The sequence below is a fragment of the Ranitomeya variabilis genome, chromosome 4 (assembly GCF_051348905.1).
Source record: "Ranitomeya variabilis isolate aRanVar5 chromosome 4, aRanVar5.hap1, whole genome shotgun sequence".
NCBI lineage: Eukaryota > Metazoa > Chordata > Amphibia > Anura > Dendrobatidae > Ranitomeya > Ranitomeya variabilis.
In genome coordinates, this window is record NC_135235.1 from 121,174,583 (window position 1) to 121,189,372 (window position 14,790).

Below are 14,790 nucleotides of genomic sequence, written 5' to 3' on the forward strand. Positions count from 1 at the left end.
GCTTCCCACAGCTATAAACAGCGAGCCAGACCGATGCGGGGCCTGTGACCACCCCACTTCTCTGGGTGCGCTCCTCACATCCTGAGCGAGAGGATTGATAGTCTTCTGTTAACTATTTACATGCAGCGGTTGCTATGGACTGTGGCAAGTAAGAAGTTAAAGGGGTCAGTCCCATAATCTAAGCCATTTTCTAATATACTTGCTTTAAAAATTCCCCACCATTCGCTAACTACACTGTCTAACAGATATTGTATTTTTTTCCTATTTACTGTCTGATGACAATTTGCTTGAGTAGTCCTAGTGCATGCTGAGATACTCAATCGAAGCGTCAGAAGGCAGAGGCTGCAACCAGAGCCGCAGCGCCCACGCCATCCCTGAAATGAAGAGTCATCAGTGACGTTCGTTTCTGGGGCTGTGCTGTCCCAGCGGTGTCTCCCCTGTGCACAGCGTAATAACCCGGCAGTAATAAGCCGGCAGCAGAGTGGTGTCACTGTACCCGGCAGAGACTAGTTGAATCATCTGAGGGGGCAGCACTAGTCTCCTGCTACGCTGGGTATAGTGATACCGCTCTGCTGCTGGCTTATTACTATCATAAGCCGACAGCAGAGCAAACGCTGTGAACAGTGGAGACAGCGCAGGGACAGCGCTGTGCACAGGGGTGAGAGCGCAGGGACAGCACAGCTCCTGAAAGGAGCGTCACTGATGACTCTTCGTTTCAGGGATGACGCTTTGTTTGAGTATCCTAGTGTACACTGGGGATACTCAAACAAATAGTCATCAGACTGGAAAGAGGAAAGAAAAACACTAGATTTTAGACAGTGTAGTTAGGGAATTTTAAGTGTATTACAAAAAAGCTTAGATTATGGGACTAAATAGATACAGAGTTAGGCCGGGATCACACATATGCGAGATACGGCCGAGTCTTGCAGGTGAAAATCCAGCTCTGGCGCCGGCACTCCGGAGCGGAGCGTGCAGCCGCACAGCAACACATGGAGCTGCACGCTCCACTCCAGAGTGCCGGCGCCAGAGGAGGGATTTCACCTGTGAGACTCGGCCGTATCTCGCGTATGTGTGATCCCGGGCTTAGTATAAAATTACTTGGCCTTCGAACCACCCACACTCATTTACTGCTGTTCTGTGTGCTAGCAGCAGGGAGTGAGCACTGTTACACAGAAGGAGCCCTGGGATCACCATCCTTGGATGAAGATGTGCTGGGTTTTCACTTCATAATGGAAAGGGGTACAGTCTATTAGGATGTAAAACGCCTGTGCACTGATGGGAGACGGATAAGAATAGAAAAAGAAAGATATGAAGAGAATGCAATGAGGACACACCAAGTATAAACAGCGTAAAGATAAAGGAGTATAATGGGACCGGAGGTCTACTTTACTTACTGCTGTCATGGATGGGATCCGAAATAACTGGCTTTAAGGGTAGTGTAAAAGCTCCTGAGCTATCCGGCAAATAGGCTGTGAACCGAAGGCGAACAATACTTAAGTCTGTAACCTTCTTCAGCTCCTTCACTTGTGCCTCAATTTTCCTCTCCTCAATCTCTGTGAAAGTAGAATAATAAATAATATATAGGTGTCCGAAGCTAGAAAATTACATCTCTGATAAGCAGGGCTTCTTAACCATCCAAAGCAGTAAAGAGCCCTACCTAAAATGTAGAGCATTGTAATTGGATATTGGAATATCTAGGACTGACATGGACACAATACTACACAGGTTTTTTTTTCGCAAGTTTCAGCATCACTTGAAATGTATCCACATGGAAGACTATAGATCCCCAGGTAGAATCCTTGCAGGACATGCACCATTTGTGCATTTACTATCACATTCTTCAACTGGAAAACCAATGGCTTAATAAAGTAACAATGAGCATGTTCTTTTCCCTTTCATGTAGAGTAAATTTAGAAGGGTTGTCACACTTAAATGGAAACCTGTCAGCAGGTTTATGCTGCCCAACCACAGGAAGCACAAATCTGGGCCTGCACGACAAGCAGCCAGGTATATGTTTCTCTGAAAAGCTCCAGCAACTCATAGAAAATATGGACGATCTGAGACTAATCCAGTGTTACTCCACGTGATTGGCCATGCGGAAAGTTCTGACAATCAACAGGAGAGCGGCGCTGGAAGAAGCAGCCAGGGGTTGCAGCGGACTAGTCTCATCTTCAGCTATGTTCCCCAGTCGGATGCAAAATACCAATGCAAAATGTTCAGTTTGTCTGATTTTTCTCTTTATAGGTATATTTTTGAGTAAAATGTAAAAAGTTATTTTATTCTATAAACTTCTGACAACAAGTCTCCGAATTTCCAAGCAATAATTTTTGCTTTTTATTTCAGACAAAGAAATGGTCAATTTTTTTTTAAAAACCCAGTGCTTTCAGACCTCAAATAATGCAAAAAAAAAAGTTCATAATAATTTAGAAACAACAATAATAATGTTTTAACTCAGGAAGAGTTCAGAAATCAATATTTTGTGGAATAACCATGATTTTTAATCACAGCTTTCATGCGTCTTGGCATGCTTTCCACCGGTCCTTCACACTGCTTCTGACGCAAAAATGTAAGCAGTTCTTCTTTGTTTGATGGCTTGTGACTATCCATCATCCTCTTGATTACATTCCAGAGGTTTTCAATGAGGTGCAGGTCTGGAGGTTGGGCTCCCTATGACGGGGTTTTGATGTGGTGGTCTCTTAATTTTTGCCAGAGCTGTATGTTCGGAGCATGTAGTCGTGCAGGCAAGATCTGACCCATTCTGCCCTTAGTTCAGGCAGCATGAATCGTGTGACATATTCCCTTTAATGCAACATATGAACATTGTTCTGCATCCCCCTGTAACAGTTTAAGCTAACTCTAATCAGTAGTGCAAGACAAGAAGGCATAAATGAGACCATACCTGTGAATGTGTTTGTTCTTCTGCCTTTTCTCATTAGTTGTTGCTTTATTTTGTCTTTCAATATGTCAACCTGACTCTTTTTTGTAACATGAACAATGCCCAAGTTATTAAACCTGAATATAAAGAAAAAGAAGACAGTTGTTCAGTACTTTTTGTTCTAAAAACATCCCAGCATAGCCCAAAAGAAAGTAAAAAAATAATTATATGCTGATCCCCACCCATTTACAGGTGCTTCTCACAAAATTAGAATATCAATAGAATATCAACAAAAAGTTAATTCATTTCAGTTCTTCAATACAAAAAGTGAAACTTATATTATATAGAGTCATTACCTTTGGGTTTTCATTGGCTGTAAGCCATAATCATCAACATGAACAGAAATAAACAATTGAAGTAGATCACTCTGTTTGTAATGACTCTATATAATATATGAGCTTCGCTTTTTGCATTGAAGAACTGAAATAAATTAACTTTTTGATGATATTCTAATTTTGTGAGAAGCACTTATATATCTGCCTGGTCCCCGACAGTCTATGAATCTACTCTTCTGGTGGGAACATTGAGTGGCCACAGTCCTAAATAATGTGTTACAGATGCAGTTGGTTATTTGAGTTTTATTTTTTTAGTTCAATGACACACTGGAGGGTGTGTTTTGGAAGGATAAAAAAAGCACTGAATTCCTCATTAAAGAGAACCTGTCATCAGGTTTGTCCCATAGATGACGTAGGGATGTGTCATCCACACAAAGCACAGGTGGAGGACGGCATCACAAGAAGAAAGGAGGCACCGGACCAAGACAGTGACGCCTGTCAGACCGGACCACCCTGGAGGAGAGTATAAAAAAAGCTCTTTTTCTTCTCTTACAGGTCGGGTTGAAGGCATATATACAGCATATTAGAATGCTGCATATTGGGGCTAAAAGGTGGTGGTCTCATCTCATATCAGTCAAACCTGGTGACAGGTTCACGTTAAGACCCAGCTTTTTTTTCTAAAAAGACTAAGTAAAAATTTTAAAAAATAATGATATTTTGACCAAAAAATGTCCTTCCTTCTCAGTTTTTCTTTTTCCTCTTCCTGCTACTTAGGACCATGAACTGCTTCTGTGCCTACATCATGAAGTGTGTTTTATAGGTTTTTTTTTTTGTTTTATGAGGTCTCAGTTTGTCAGGTTTCCTAGATTTGTACATTTATATACAGGATATATATTTTAAATTTTGTGTATTCATTAGAAGGAAAAAATAAAAAGTGCCAACAGTCCAATCATACCTATATATTGACTTATATTGTCAAAGATGCTAAAAATGGTAACATTAACGCAGAACATGCATGTGAAAGGATTTAGGACTGAAGCAGTGGGTTCTGGCGTGCCTTCACATTTAGCAGTCTGCCGATACACCATTGAGATAGAAAAAGGACTGGGAAGTCATGCACAATACAGCTCTATTGAAATCAATGGAACTTCTATCAGTGCATTTTTGGACATATTTTAAGAACTCATATTGAAAACTGAAAATACTCACTGTGCAGTCATATCTTTAGGTCCTACGGTAACCACATAATTTCCAGTTTCGGTGGCATGTTTTCCTACTAGACTGTGAGCGTGGACTTGAACTGGTTCTAAGTGCGTTACTAAATCTACCTCGATTTTAGCCATGCCAACATAATTGAAGATCTGAAATAAAATAAGCTGTCACTACAAGATGAACAAAAGAGACTGTACATTATATCAAATGGATAGATGTGCGCCGAACAGTCATATGCTATAAAATCCACCCTCATATACTAAGTGTCACTAACTGATTAACCAAAAACCACCAACAAGTTTGGTGAAATTACCAAAGATATGTTCTTGGCAATGGGTAAAAATATTCCATTAAATAAACTCTTTCTCCAAATTATTCATGTTGACTAGGACATGTTGTGATAGTATCTTGCAAAGCGGAATAAAAGGTTTTATGGGTTTTTGTTTTGTTTCTTTACTTAGTTTTTTAACTCTCTCCATTATAGAGACATTTGCAATCAAAGTATTTGGCACATAATAAGAGTTAACTTTTTCTTAAATCTAAAGGTGTTATGAGATACTTTTCTCAGTATATGAGATGTATGTCAGACAGCTCTGTTCTCCTGGTCTAACCTCCTGCATGATTAGAAAGGGATAAGAGATTAAAGCAGAGATGACTAGATGACTTAGGCTGCTTTCACACATCAGTTTTTTGCCCTCAGTCACAATCCGGCGAATTTTGAAAAAATCAGATCCGGCAGATGTTGCCACCAAATCCGTTTTTTTTTCATAGACTTGTATTAGTGACGGATGGCCTCACGTGTCATCCGTTTTTTGATCCATCGAAAATTGTATTTCGGGCGGCCGGAGAAAACAGACATAGTAAAGTTTTTTGTGTCCGTCGAAAAAACAGACAGCTACGGATCCGTCGCCGTCCACCGTTTGCTACAGTGGTACCCTATGGCGCCGGATCCGTCAAATGACGGAATCCGGCGACGGATTCCGTTTTTTTTAACTGAACATGCTCCGATTTTTTTAGGATCTGATTAGCTGAAAAAACAGGTCAGTCGCAACAGTTTTTCACAATCTGCGACGGATCCGTTTTTTTTTCAACATTTAACGGATTGTGACTGATGGCAAAAAACTGATGTGTGAAAGCAGCCTATGTCATCTAGTCATCTCTGCTTTAATCTCTTATCCCTTTCTAATCATGCAGGAGGTTAGACCAGGAGAACAGAGCTGTCTGACATACATCTCATATACTGAGAAAAGTATCTCATAACACCTTTAGATTTAAGAAAAAGTTATGAGTTACTTTTCTCAGTATATGAGATGCATGTCAGACAGCTCTGTTCTCCTGGTCTAACCTCCTGCATGATTAGAAAGGGATAAGAGATTAAAGCAGAGATGACTAGATGACATAGGCTGCTTTCACACATCAGTTTTTTGCCATCAGTCACAATCCGTTAAATGTTGAAAAAAAAACGGATCCGTCGCAGATTGTGAAAAACTGTTGCGACTGACCTGTTTTTTCAGCTAATCAGATCCTAAAAAAATCGGAGCATGTTCAGTTAAAAAAAACGGAATCCGTCGCCGGATTCCGTCATTTGACGGATCCGGCGCCATAGGGTACCACTGTAGCAAACGGTGGACGGCGACGGATCCGTAGCTGTCTGTTTTTTCGACGGACACAAAAAACTTTACTATGTCTGTTTTCTCCGGCCGCCCGAAATACAATTTTCGATGGATCAAAAAACGGATGACACGTGAGGCCATCCGTCACTAATACAAGTCTATGAAAAAAAAAACGGATCTGGTGGCAACATCTGCCGGATCTGATTTTTTCAAAATTCGCCGGATTGTGACTGAGGGCAAAAAACTGATGTGTGAAAGCAGCCTAACACCTTTCAGATAAGGTTCCCGTTTGTGGGGTGGGAACAGCTAAACTCAGCTCTCTCCTCCTCTTGTTGTGCTGTCAGCTCTGCTGCACTGCCATTTACATATTGTGCTCAGCTCAAGTAGTGAGATTAGAGCAAGCTATCATTACCTCTCACATGTGAGTTTTCCAGAACAGGTAGGCTGCTCTTGATTGAAATGTAAATCGCTTTGTCAGATCATGGCTGCCATTACAAGATGCCTCAGCACAGCAGACATAAGTGTGACACTGACACACTCAGTCAGGAGAGCTGATCGAAGGGATTGTAATGTGACACAGGTATACTCAGCTGTACTGAGCCCACACCCCACTGACTCATGCAGGAGGTTAAACCAGGAGATCAGAGCTATCTGTCATCAGAGTTGTCTGCCATTAGACAGCTCACTAAGAAATCTGCTGTAAGCGACGGTGGTGACGTGTTCTTCTTTTAAGTCTTGCTCCTGCTTATGATTGGTCAGCATCACACAAGGAAAAGTACACATCCCCAGTGAAAATTGTCTGATAACTTTAGTTAATTCCAAGTGAGTGTTAACGCATTAGATGTCAAATATTTGAATGCTATAACTCTGCAATGGCGAGGCAAAATGAGAAGGAAAACAAGGCTTATTTCTTCCACTCTGCATCCATTATTCCACTGTGTCCAATTCAACATAAAAAAAATTTGATGTACAAGTATTAGTAAAATGTCACACTTAAATAACACTACAGCTAATATATAATAATACACTTACTTTAACAGTTGGATAGGTTTTCTTTCCTTTTTCACTGGAAGCTCCAGGCAGTCCTCCATGAGATGGCCCCTCACATACATAGCGGAACCGAAAGCCACGCTGTAAAGATCAAATCAATTTAAATATAATGCCCTTGTGCGTTTTTCGAATGTTAAATATATATATATATATATATATATATATATATATATATATATATATATATATATATATATATATATATATATATATATATATATATATATATATATATATATATATCCCATAGCTGATCCCGATATCCCCCATTTATTGGTATGCCTCTATGTGTGTGTTGGGGTTGCTGCACAGTGGAGAATGGGATATGAAGCCCTTCATCAGCATGGGGGGCACAATGTTCTGACTTCCACCTAAATTAATTTTATGCCTGCTTGATGAGGTGTCATACATTTAGGATAAGGACTGTTTGACAATGGCAGGGGTCAGTTAGGCGAGTATATGTTCTTTGTTTTTAACACCCTCAGAAATGTAGTGGTCAACCTTGAACAAACTTTGTTACAAGTATAATATATTTACCTGCTTGGGTTGTTCAATAATTGACAGATATGGGCCAATTTCTGGAACAAAAGAAAAAAAAAGGTCACATGAGAGACACAAATAAACAAAAACAGTTTCAAAGCATTTTTTTTTAAAGAAAACTTAAAGATGAACAACAATTTTGCTAGTTTTTTGGGTGATTGACAGCATTATTCCACTGCACAATTTTCAGGAATGAGCGTTCATAGGAATGCGCGTTCCTGATAATAGTGCAATGTATATCCGCCCCAAGTCCAGAAAGAGCAAGAATCTGAATAAAGTTATACTGAACAATTTCCCACAAACATGTATCAATCTGCTCCGCTCCTCCTGCTTTATACCATGCCGCCTGCACATTAGACTACATGTCCACTGTGACAGCTGCCTGTTAACTATTAGGTCTCTACATTACTGCACTTCCTTGATGGATTGGCATTAGCCAAAATGATTTAGCTGGCAGTAGGAACAATGCAAATATGATGGCTGTGGCCTATGGCAAACACAGCTTTATGTAACAGTTACATGCCTTCTCAATATCCCCAAGATGCATCACATAATAAAACAACGCTATACTTACCTCCCGGACTGGCACTGTTCCTCCAATGACAGCGCTGCATTTCCCAGAGGGCGCAGCTGATTAAAATTCTGCTGTTACTGAATACTTAAGGCTGCAGCTGATCGGTGACTGCCGTTTGGCTGCAGCTGTCATCTATTCGACACAATGCCGACATCAGAGGAATAGAACCAGTCTTAATGGTATCAGTCTGGAGTCCAGGCTGGTGTAGTTTTACTGAAATGGTGCTCATCATAAAGCAGTGTTAGTATTCCATCTTAGCTTGTTACTTTTTTTCGGCACATTCCATATGAATCCATCACAAAAAAAACATGGCAAGTTGTATTGTAGGTATAGTAAAACCCATTAAAATCTGTGGGCCCCATGTTACTGCTCCATACAACTCAAAACATTGCTCAGAGCCATAATATGGTAATGTCCATACGGCTAACATAATAGAAATCAGGAAAGAGAACATCTTCAATAGGTGACATAACAGGTAAATTAGGTAACTTACGAATATCCGAATCTGGTTCATGGTGGTCAATTAAATGTGAATAGCCATAACCATTTTCATCAATATCCCCATTGTGAATAAGCTATTTGGGGACAAAAAAAAAAAAAAAGCAAATTAAGAATATTTTATATACAGTATATATTTATATTTTATAACTGGATTACACAGTAATTTAATTGCCATTCATGTTCTTCTGCTTACAATCTTACACGCAATCAGGATTTACAGTTGACACATACGCATGTTTTTCTCAATATCTGACATGAATATTAATATTTGAAGAATGACAGAATAATGAGAGAGCGAAGGTTTTAAGATATTTTAATTACTTACTGCAAAGTCAAAACTTTACATACATTTCATTAGTATTTGGTACCATTGCCCTTAAACTGAATGACTCGAGTGAAACGTTTGGGATATTCTTCCACAAGCTTCTCACAATAGTTGGTCGGAATTTGGGCCCATTCCTCCTGACAAACCTGGTGTCACTGATCCAGGTTTGTAGGTCGCCTTGCTCGCTCCGGCCTTTTCAGCTTTGCCCATAACTTTTCAATAGTATTGAGATCAGGGTTCTGTGATGACCACTCCAAAACATTGACTTTGTTCTCCTTAAGCCACTTTGTTACCATTTTGGCAGTATGCATAGGGTCATTGTCCATTTGGAAGACACATTTCCACCCAAGCTTTAACTTCCTGGCTGATGTTGCTTCAGTATTGCCACAATCTTCTTTTCTCATGAGGTCATCTATTTTGTGAAGTACACCAGTCCCTCCAGCAGCAAAACAACCCCACAACATGATGCTGCCACTCCCGTGTTTCACAGTTGGGATGGTGTTCTTAGGCTTCCAAACTTCTCCCTTTTTTCTCCAAACGTAACGATGATCATTATGCCCAAAACGTTCAATTTTCGTTTCATCAGACCACAGGACATGTCTTCAAAAAAGAAAGGTTTGTTCCTGTGTGCATCTGCAAACATAAATCTGGCTTTTTATGTTTCTTTTGGAGTAATGGCTTCTTCCTGGCAGAGGGGCCTTTCAGCCCATGTTGATACAGCACTCGTTTCACTGTGGATATTGACACAACCTTACCAGCTTCCGCCATCATCTTCACAAAGTCTTTTGGTTTTGTTCTTGGGTTGATATGCACATGTCGGACCAAACACATTCATCTCTGGGACACAGAACCTGTCTCCTTCCTGAGTGGTATGATGGCTGGACAGTTCCATCTTGTTTGTACTTGCGTATAATTGTTTGTACAGATGAACGAGGCACCTTCATGTATCTTGAAATTGTACCCAAGGATGAGCCAGACGTGTGCAAGTCCACAATTCTCTTCCTGATATCTTGGCTGATTTCTTTAGACTTTCCCATGGTGCTACACAAAGAAGCAGTGTGTTTCAGGTGTGCATTAAAATACATCCACAGGTGTCTCTAACTCAGATGTTGCCAACAAAGAAGCTTACAAACACATGACATCATCATATGGGCAGTCCAGAATTGTTTAAAGCATAGTAATTTTAGTGTATGTAAACTTTTGACTTTTCAGAAATAAAGATGCCTTAAAACATTCTCTCTTTCTCAATATTCTGGTATTTGGCAAATATTAATAATTACCATACAGTAATCCTAAGTGACCTAAAACTAGAAAGGTTTCATTCTGATTTCATGTCATTTATTGAGAAAAACATGGATGTGTCTTTTTATATAGTGTATGTAAACTTCTGGTTTCAACTGTATTTAGTTGTCAATGAGAACATGAAAGAAACACATTATTATTATTATCATTATTATAGAGCCATTTATTCCATGGCGCTTTACATGTGAGGAGGGGTATACATAATAAAAACAAGTACAATAATCTTGAACAATACAAGTCACAACTGGTACAGGAGGAGAGAGGACCCTGCCCGCGAGGGCTCACAATCTACAAGATGCCCATTTATACCCGCCAAACTATCAACTTACACCAGGACGTAGTTCCAAAAACCCTTCAATTTTCATTGTCAAAATATCTAAGACTGGTATTGTGAACCTACTGATAATACTAACAGCATTGCTATGTGGTGGGTCCTAGGTAAAGATCACCAGTATGAGGTTACCAGCAGATAAGAGGACGCAGCTAGAGGAGTTTTTTCCTTTTTTAGCTCTAATTCATAGCAGTTTGCTTACGTCTGGCTGAATGACGGAAATCACCAGTGGAAAAAGAAAAGAAAAGAAAAACCCCAACAAAAACCAACTGTTAAAATCAGAGATGAGACTCTATTGAACACTATTCCTTTTGCAAGAAATTAGTAAGAAACAAAAAACCAATGAATCAGGTTGTAAAAAGATCAGATGTGCAGTGCAGCCATGGACTCTCCCAGGGTTTTTAAGAATTCAGCCCAACAGTATGTGTATGACTAGTGGTAAACTCCTAACGCTTCACACCTACCCCACAACCTGTCAGTCTGTACATCCCCCAGATATGTTCAGGTTCATGTAATGCGCTGGTGGGGAGTAAAGCTTGCACAAGTAAATTGATGGCAAGAAACACAATTTGAATGGACCCATCATAAAAAAAAGCTCCATGTGAAGTCTGGAGGCATTTAGAGATGGATTTTTTTTCCATGTGGTCTCTGCAAGGCCTGTCTGGTCAAGGCTAAACCAGTCATGATATGTCAATGGATCCAGGACTTATGAAATAAGAAAACACCTTAATTGTGCATCCAAGGGCGTCATTATATCATGTGGAATGCCCATGCTATAAAGTATATGTTGGACTCACTACCAGGGAGCACATAGGGGATATTGACAAAGCTGAAAGCATTGAAGATTGTGCCCTACTAAAGACCATACCGCGCTATTATAAGTTATTCCATGGGTGCAATCCTAGAGGTTTCATCATTTAATAAAAATATATTGTTAATCTACACTGCTGGACTCTTCATATCCTGGGACAGGCATTCATTTTAATGCAGGTTATTTTATTGTTCACCTGCCCTAAAGTGCCTACTGGCAAATTCAGCCCTGCATGCAGGTCCACAGTGCGATCTGTTACCCTGCAACTTGTCTCCATTGTGCCTCTGTATGGTATAAGCCAGCAGACTGAGTGACTACACACAGCTGCAAAAAATGGTATATTGATGTATAGCAGTATGACACCTGCAGAAGCCTACTGGTCAGGATGGAGGCCTATGCGCACACACAGCACACCGACACTACACAGAATGAATGTAGCCATTCTGATACAAAGATAAAACATTGAAAATGGAAAGATGATGAAATACAAACAATAGAAGAAACGGATTCCCCCATAGCACATCTGATCAAATACAAATGTTTTGGTCTGTCGGATTTTAGAGGAGGAGGGAGGCTGGGAATGTACCAAGTACAGCTGCCCTGCACTATACATTACAGCAGTTGGGTCTACAACACATTGGCACTGCTATGGGCAGCACCATGGCCCCTCAGTATGCCAACACAGGAAAATTACTTTCTGGAATCCTGCTCCATCAAACCCTTGAAAAAAAAAAAAAAAAGTCAACTATACTCTATAGGAAACATGGAGCACACTGGTGAGGAGTACAGACAACAGAGCTCTGATGTGGGAAATCCCCTTTAATCTTTATTTACATAATGCTGGAAAATCCCTTTAAGCACAGAAAAACCAGTACACAAGTTATTACGGATATGGTGCCGAGGTGTAACTGGTTGCTTTAGGACACGATTGCAAAATCTGTACACACACCCCTACCCCTACCATTCTCGCCCACCTTTGCTGCATTTCTTTTATTCCTTGACGCCTTTTCTTCTTTTTAACTCCTCTAGGTACAAAACCATATGAAGGCAGTGCGTGCACATCCAGGGGTGCGGAGCGTCCGAATCTGCCCGATACGCTGCATTACTCTACACACTGCCCCATTACAATATTCCCTGTATTTGTATTGACCCCAGAACTGATAAATCCTGATAAATCCATGGATTTCTGGACCAATGTGATGCCCCCCATAATACAATGTCTGCGTCTTCTAAAATGGGAGAACACCTATGAGTCGGATGTGATTTCTTAAGAAGATATACCCTGGGCACTGGACCAATCACACGCAGGACGCCGTCATAGCATGTACCACCACCCATAATGCTGGCGACAATCCAAGGAAGGCCCGGACCCTCACTGGCACATGACCTGGGAGGAAAGACAAGCTACGCCGAAACATGGTGGAGAGTCACAGATAACTGAGGAGGGGGCAAAGCCCATAGCGACCAATCAGGAGGCGGCTCTCATTTCCAAACGGATAAAGAAAAACAAGAGCTGGCATGTGATTGGCTGCTGTGTGCGCACACTGCGGCCCCAGGCTGCACCATCTCCCCACCGGAATAATGCCGTGCCCCAGAAATATCTGCAACCAGCAAGCGCTGACTGTCAACATGCTGGGAGTTGTAGTCCCCCAGCAACTGCACATTGTAAGCTCCAAAAACAACTGCAATGTGTAGTCCACTACTGCTGGGAGTTGTTGTCCCCCAGCAGCTGAAACTAGTAGCCCAACTGTTCGGAGTTGTAGTTCCTCATCATCTGCAGTTTGTAGCCAAACCACTACTGGGAGTTGTAGTCCTAAAGCAACTCAAAATTGTAGTCCTGCTGCTGGGAGTTGTAGTTCTACTTCACAAATTGTAGTCCCGTTACTATTGGACGTTGTAGTTTCCCAGTAACTAAAACTTGTAGCCCCACCACTGCTGGGCATTGTAGTTCCACAGCAAACAGAACTTTTAGTCCGAGTACTACTGGAACTTGTGGTCCCCCAGCGACTGAAAACAGCAGTCCTAGTGCTGCTGAGAGTTGTAGTTCCTCAGCAACTGACAGTTACAGTCCAACTGCTGCTGAGAGTTGTAGTACCACAACTGCACACTGCAGTCTCACCACTACTGGGAGTTGTAGTTCTACAGCTTTCTAAGTGCTCCTGTAAATAGAATACTCACGGGATCATAGGGCTCCATTTTAAAGACCGACATGAGGGAAATCCTTTCCTTCTGCCAGAAACAAGAGTGGTCACCTACAGGACGGCACGTCTCCCGGCGCCACTGCACACAGCCCGAGCTAGTGACGACCCTCCGGAAAACAAGTGCAGTGTGTATAGGGAGCAGCGCAGCAGAGGGAGGGACGGCGCGGAAACTCGGGAGCGCAGGAAAGTCCCTAAAATACCAGCGACGCGGGCGGTGACGAGCAGGTCACATGACCCCTGAGCAGGGCGCAGGCGCGCTGCCGCTCCTCCCGTGCTGCGCTGTCCACCACCGCCAGGAGCTGTCACTGTCAGCGGCCCCCATAGCGGAGGTGCCGGAGCCGCGCTCACCCGCTCCGAAGCGGAGGCTGCTCCCGGCACCGGCTACGGGCTGTGTAGTCGCTCTTCTACCGAGAGCCAGAACTCCCTCCCCTCACCGTGCTGTAGTTGTACTAACACCGATCACTTTACCAGATAATGTCGTGAAATACAGGGGAAAATTCAAGTGCCGGGACATGGTGGAGAAAAACCCCAGTGTCACAATAGGTTTTTTTTTGTTTCGTTTTTAGACAGTGATCGTTGTGCAAATAAAATGCTCTGACAATGATTGTTCGCATCAGGGCGAGGCCTGGACGGGGATTGTATTACTGGCTTAGTAGATTTAATGTGCACACGTCAGGATTTCTCAGAAATTTTCCTGACAAAAACCGGACATTTCTGCCAGAATTCCGCATGCGTTTTTTTCACCGTTTTTGACGCGTTTTTTGTGCGTTTTTTCCAAATGCATAGAATTGCGGGAAAAACGCAGAAAATCCGTAAAATTAATGAACATGCTGCTTTTTTTACCGCAATGCGTTTTTTTCGCGGAAAAAAACGCACCATGTGCACAAAACATGCAGGATGCATGATGTATGCGTTTTTAATGAGTTTTCATAGCGTTTTTATCGCAAAAAAACGCGAAAAAAACAACGTGTGCACATACCCTTAGGCCGTGTGTCCACGGTAAGTAAACGCTGCTTGTTTGACGCTGCAGCGTCAAACACGCAGCGTCCAGATGTTCCAGCATAGTGGAGGGGATTTTTAGAAATCCCGTGTCCACTATGCGTGGAAACCCGCACGAGGC

General features: G+C 41.8%; 1 protein-coding gene across 1 annotated transcript in view; it reads right to left on the reverse strand.

Moving 5' to 3' along the window:
* NFKB2 (nuclear factor kappa B subunit 2) overlaps positions 1–13,961 on the reverse strand; it is a 56,621-nt gene extending 42,660 nt beyond the window's left edge. Inside the window, exons 1-7 of the mRNA XM_077259195.1 lie at positions 13,648–13,961; positions 8,693–8,774; positions 7,623–7,663; positions 7,068–7,166; positions 4,420–4,571; positions 2,900–3,012; positions 1,395–1,553 (exon numbers count right to left, since the gene is read on the reverse strand). Coding sequence (XP_077115310.1) covers positions 1,395–1,553; positions 2,900–3,012; positions 4,420–4,571; positions 7,068–7,166; positions 7,623–7,663; positions 8,693–8,774; positions 13,648–13,680 — 679 coding nt within the window. The 5' untranslated portion in view covers positions 13,681–13,961. The remainder of the gene's footprint in view (positions 1–1,394; positions 1,554–2,899; positions 3,013–4,419; positions 4,572–7,067; positions 7,167–7,622; positions 7,664–8,692; positions 8,775–13,647) is intronic.
* Positions 13,962–14,790: the final 829 nt, after the last annotated feature.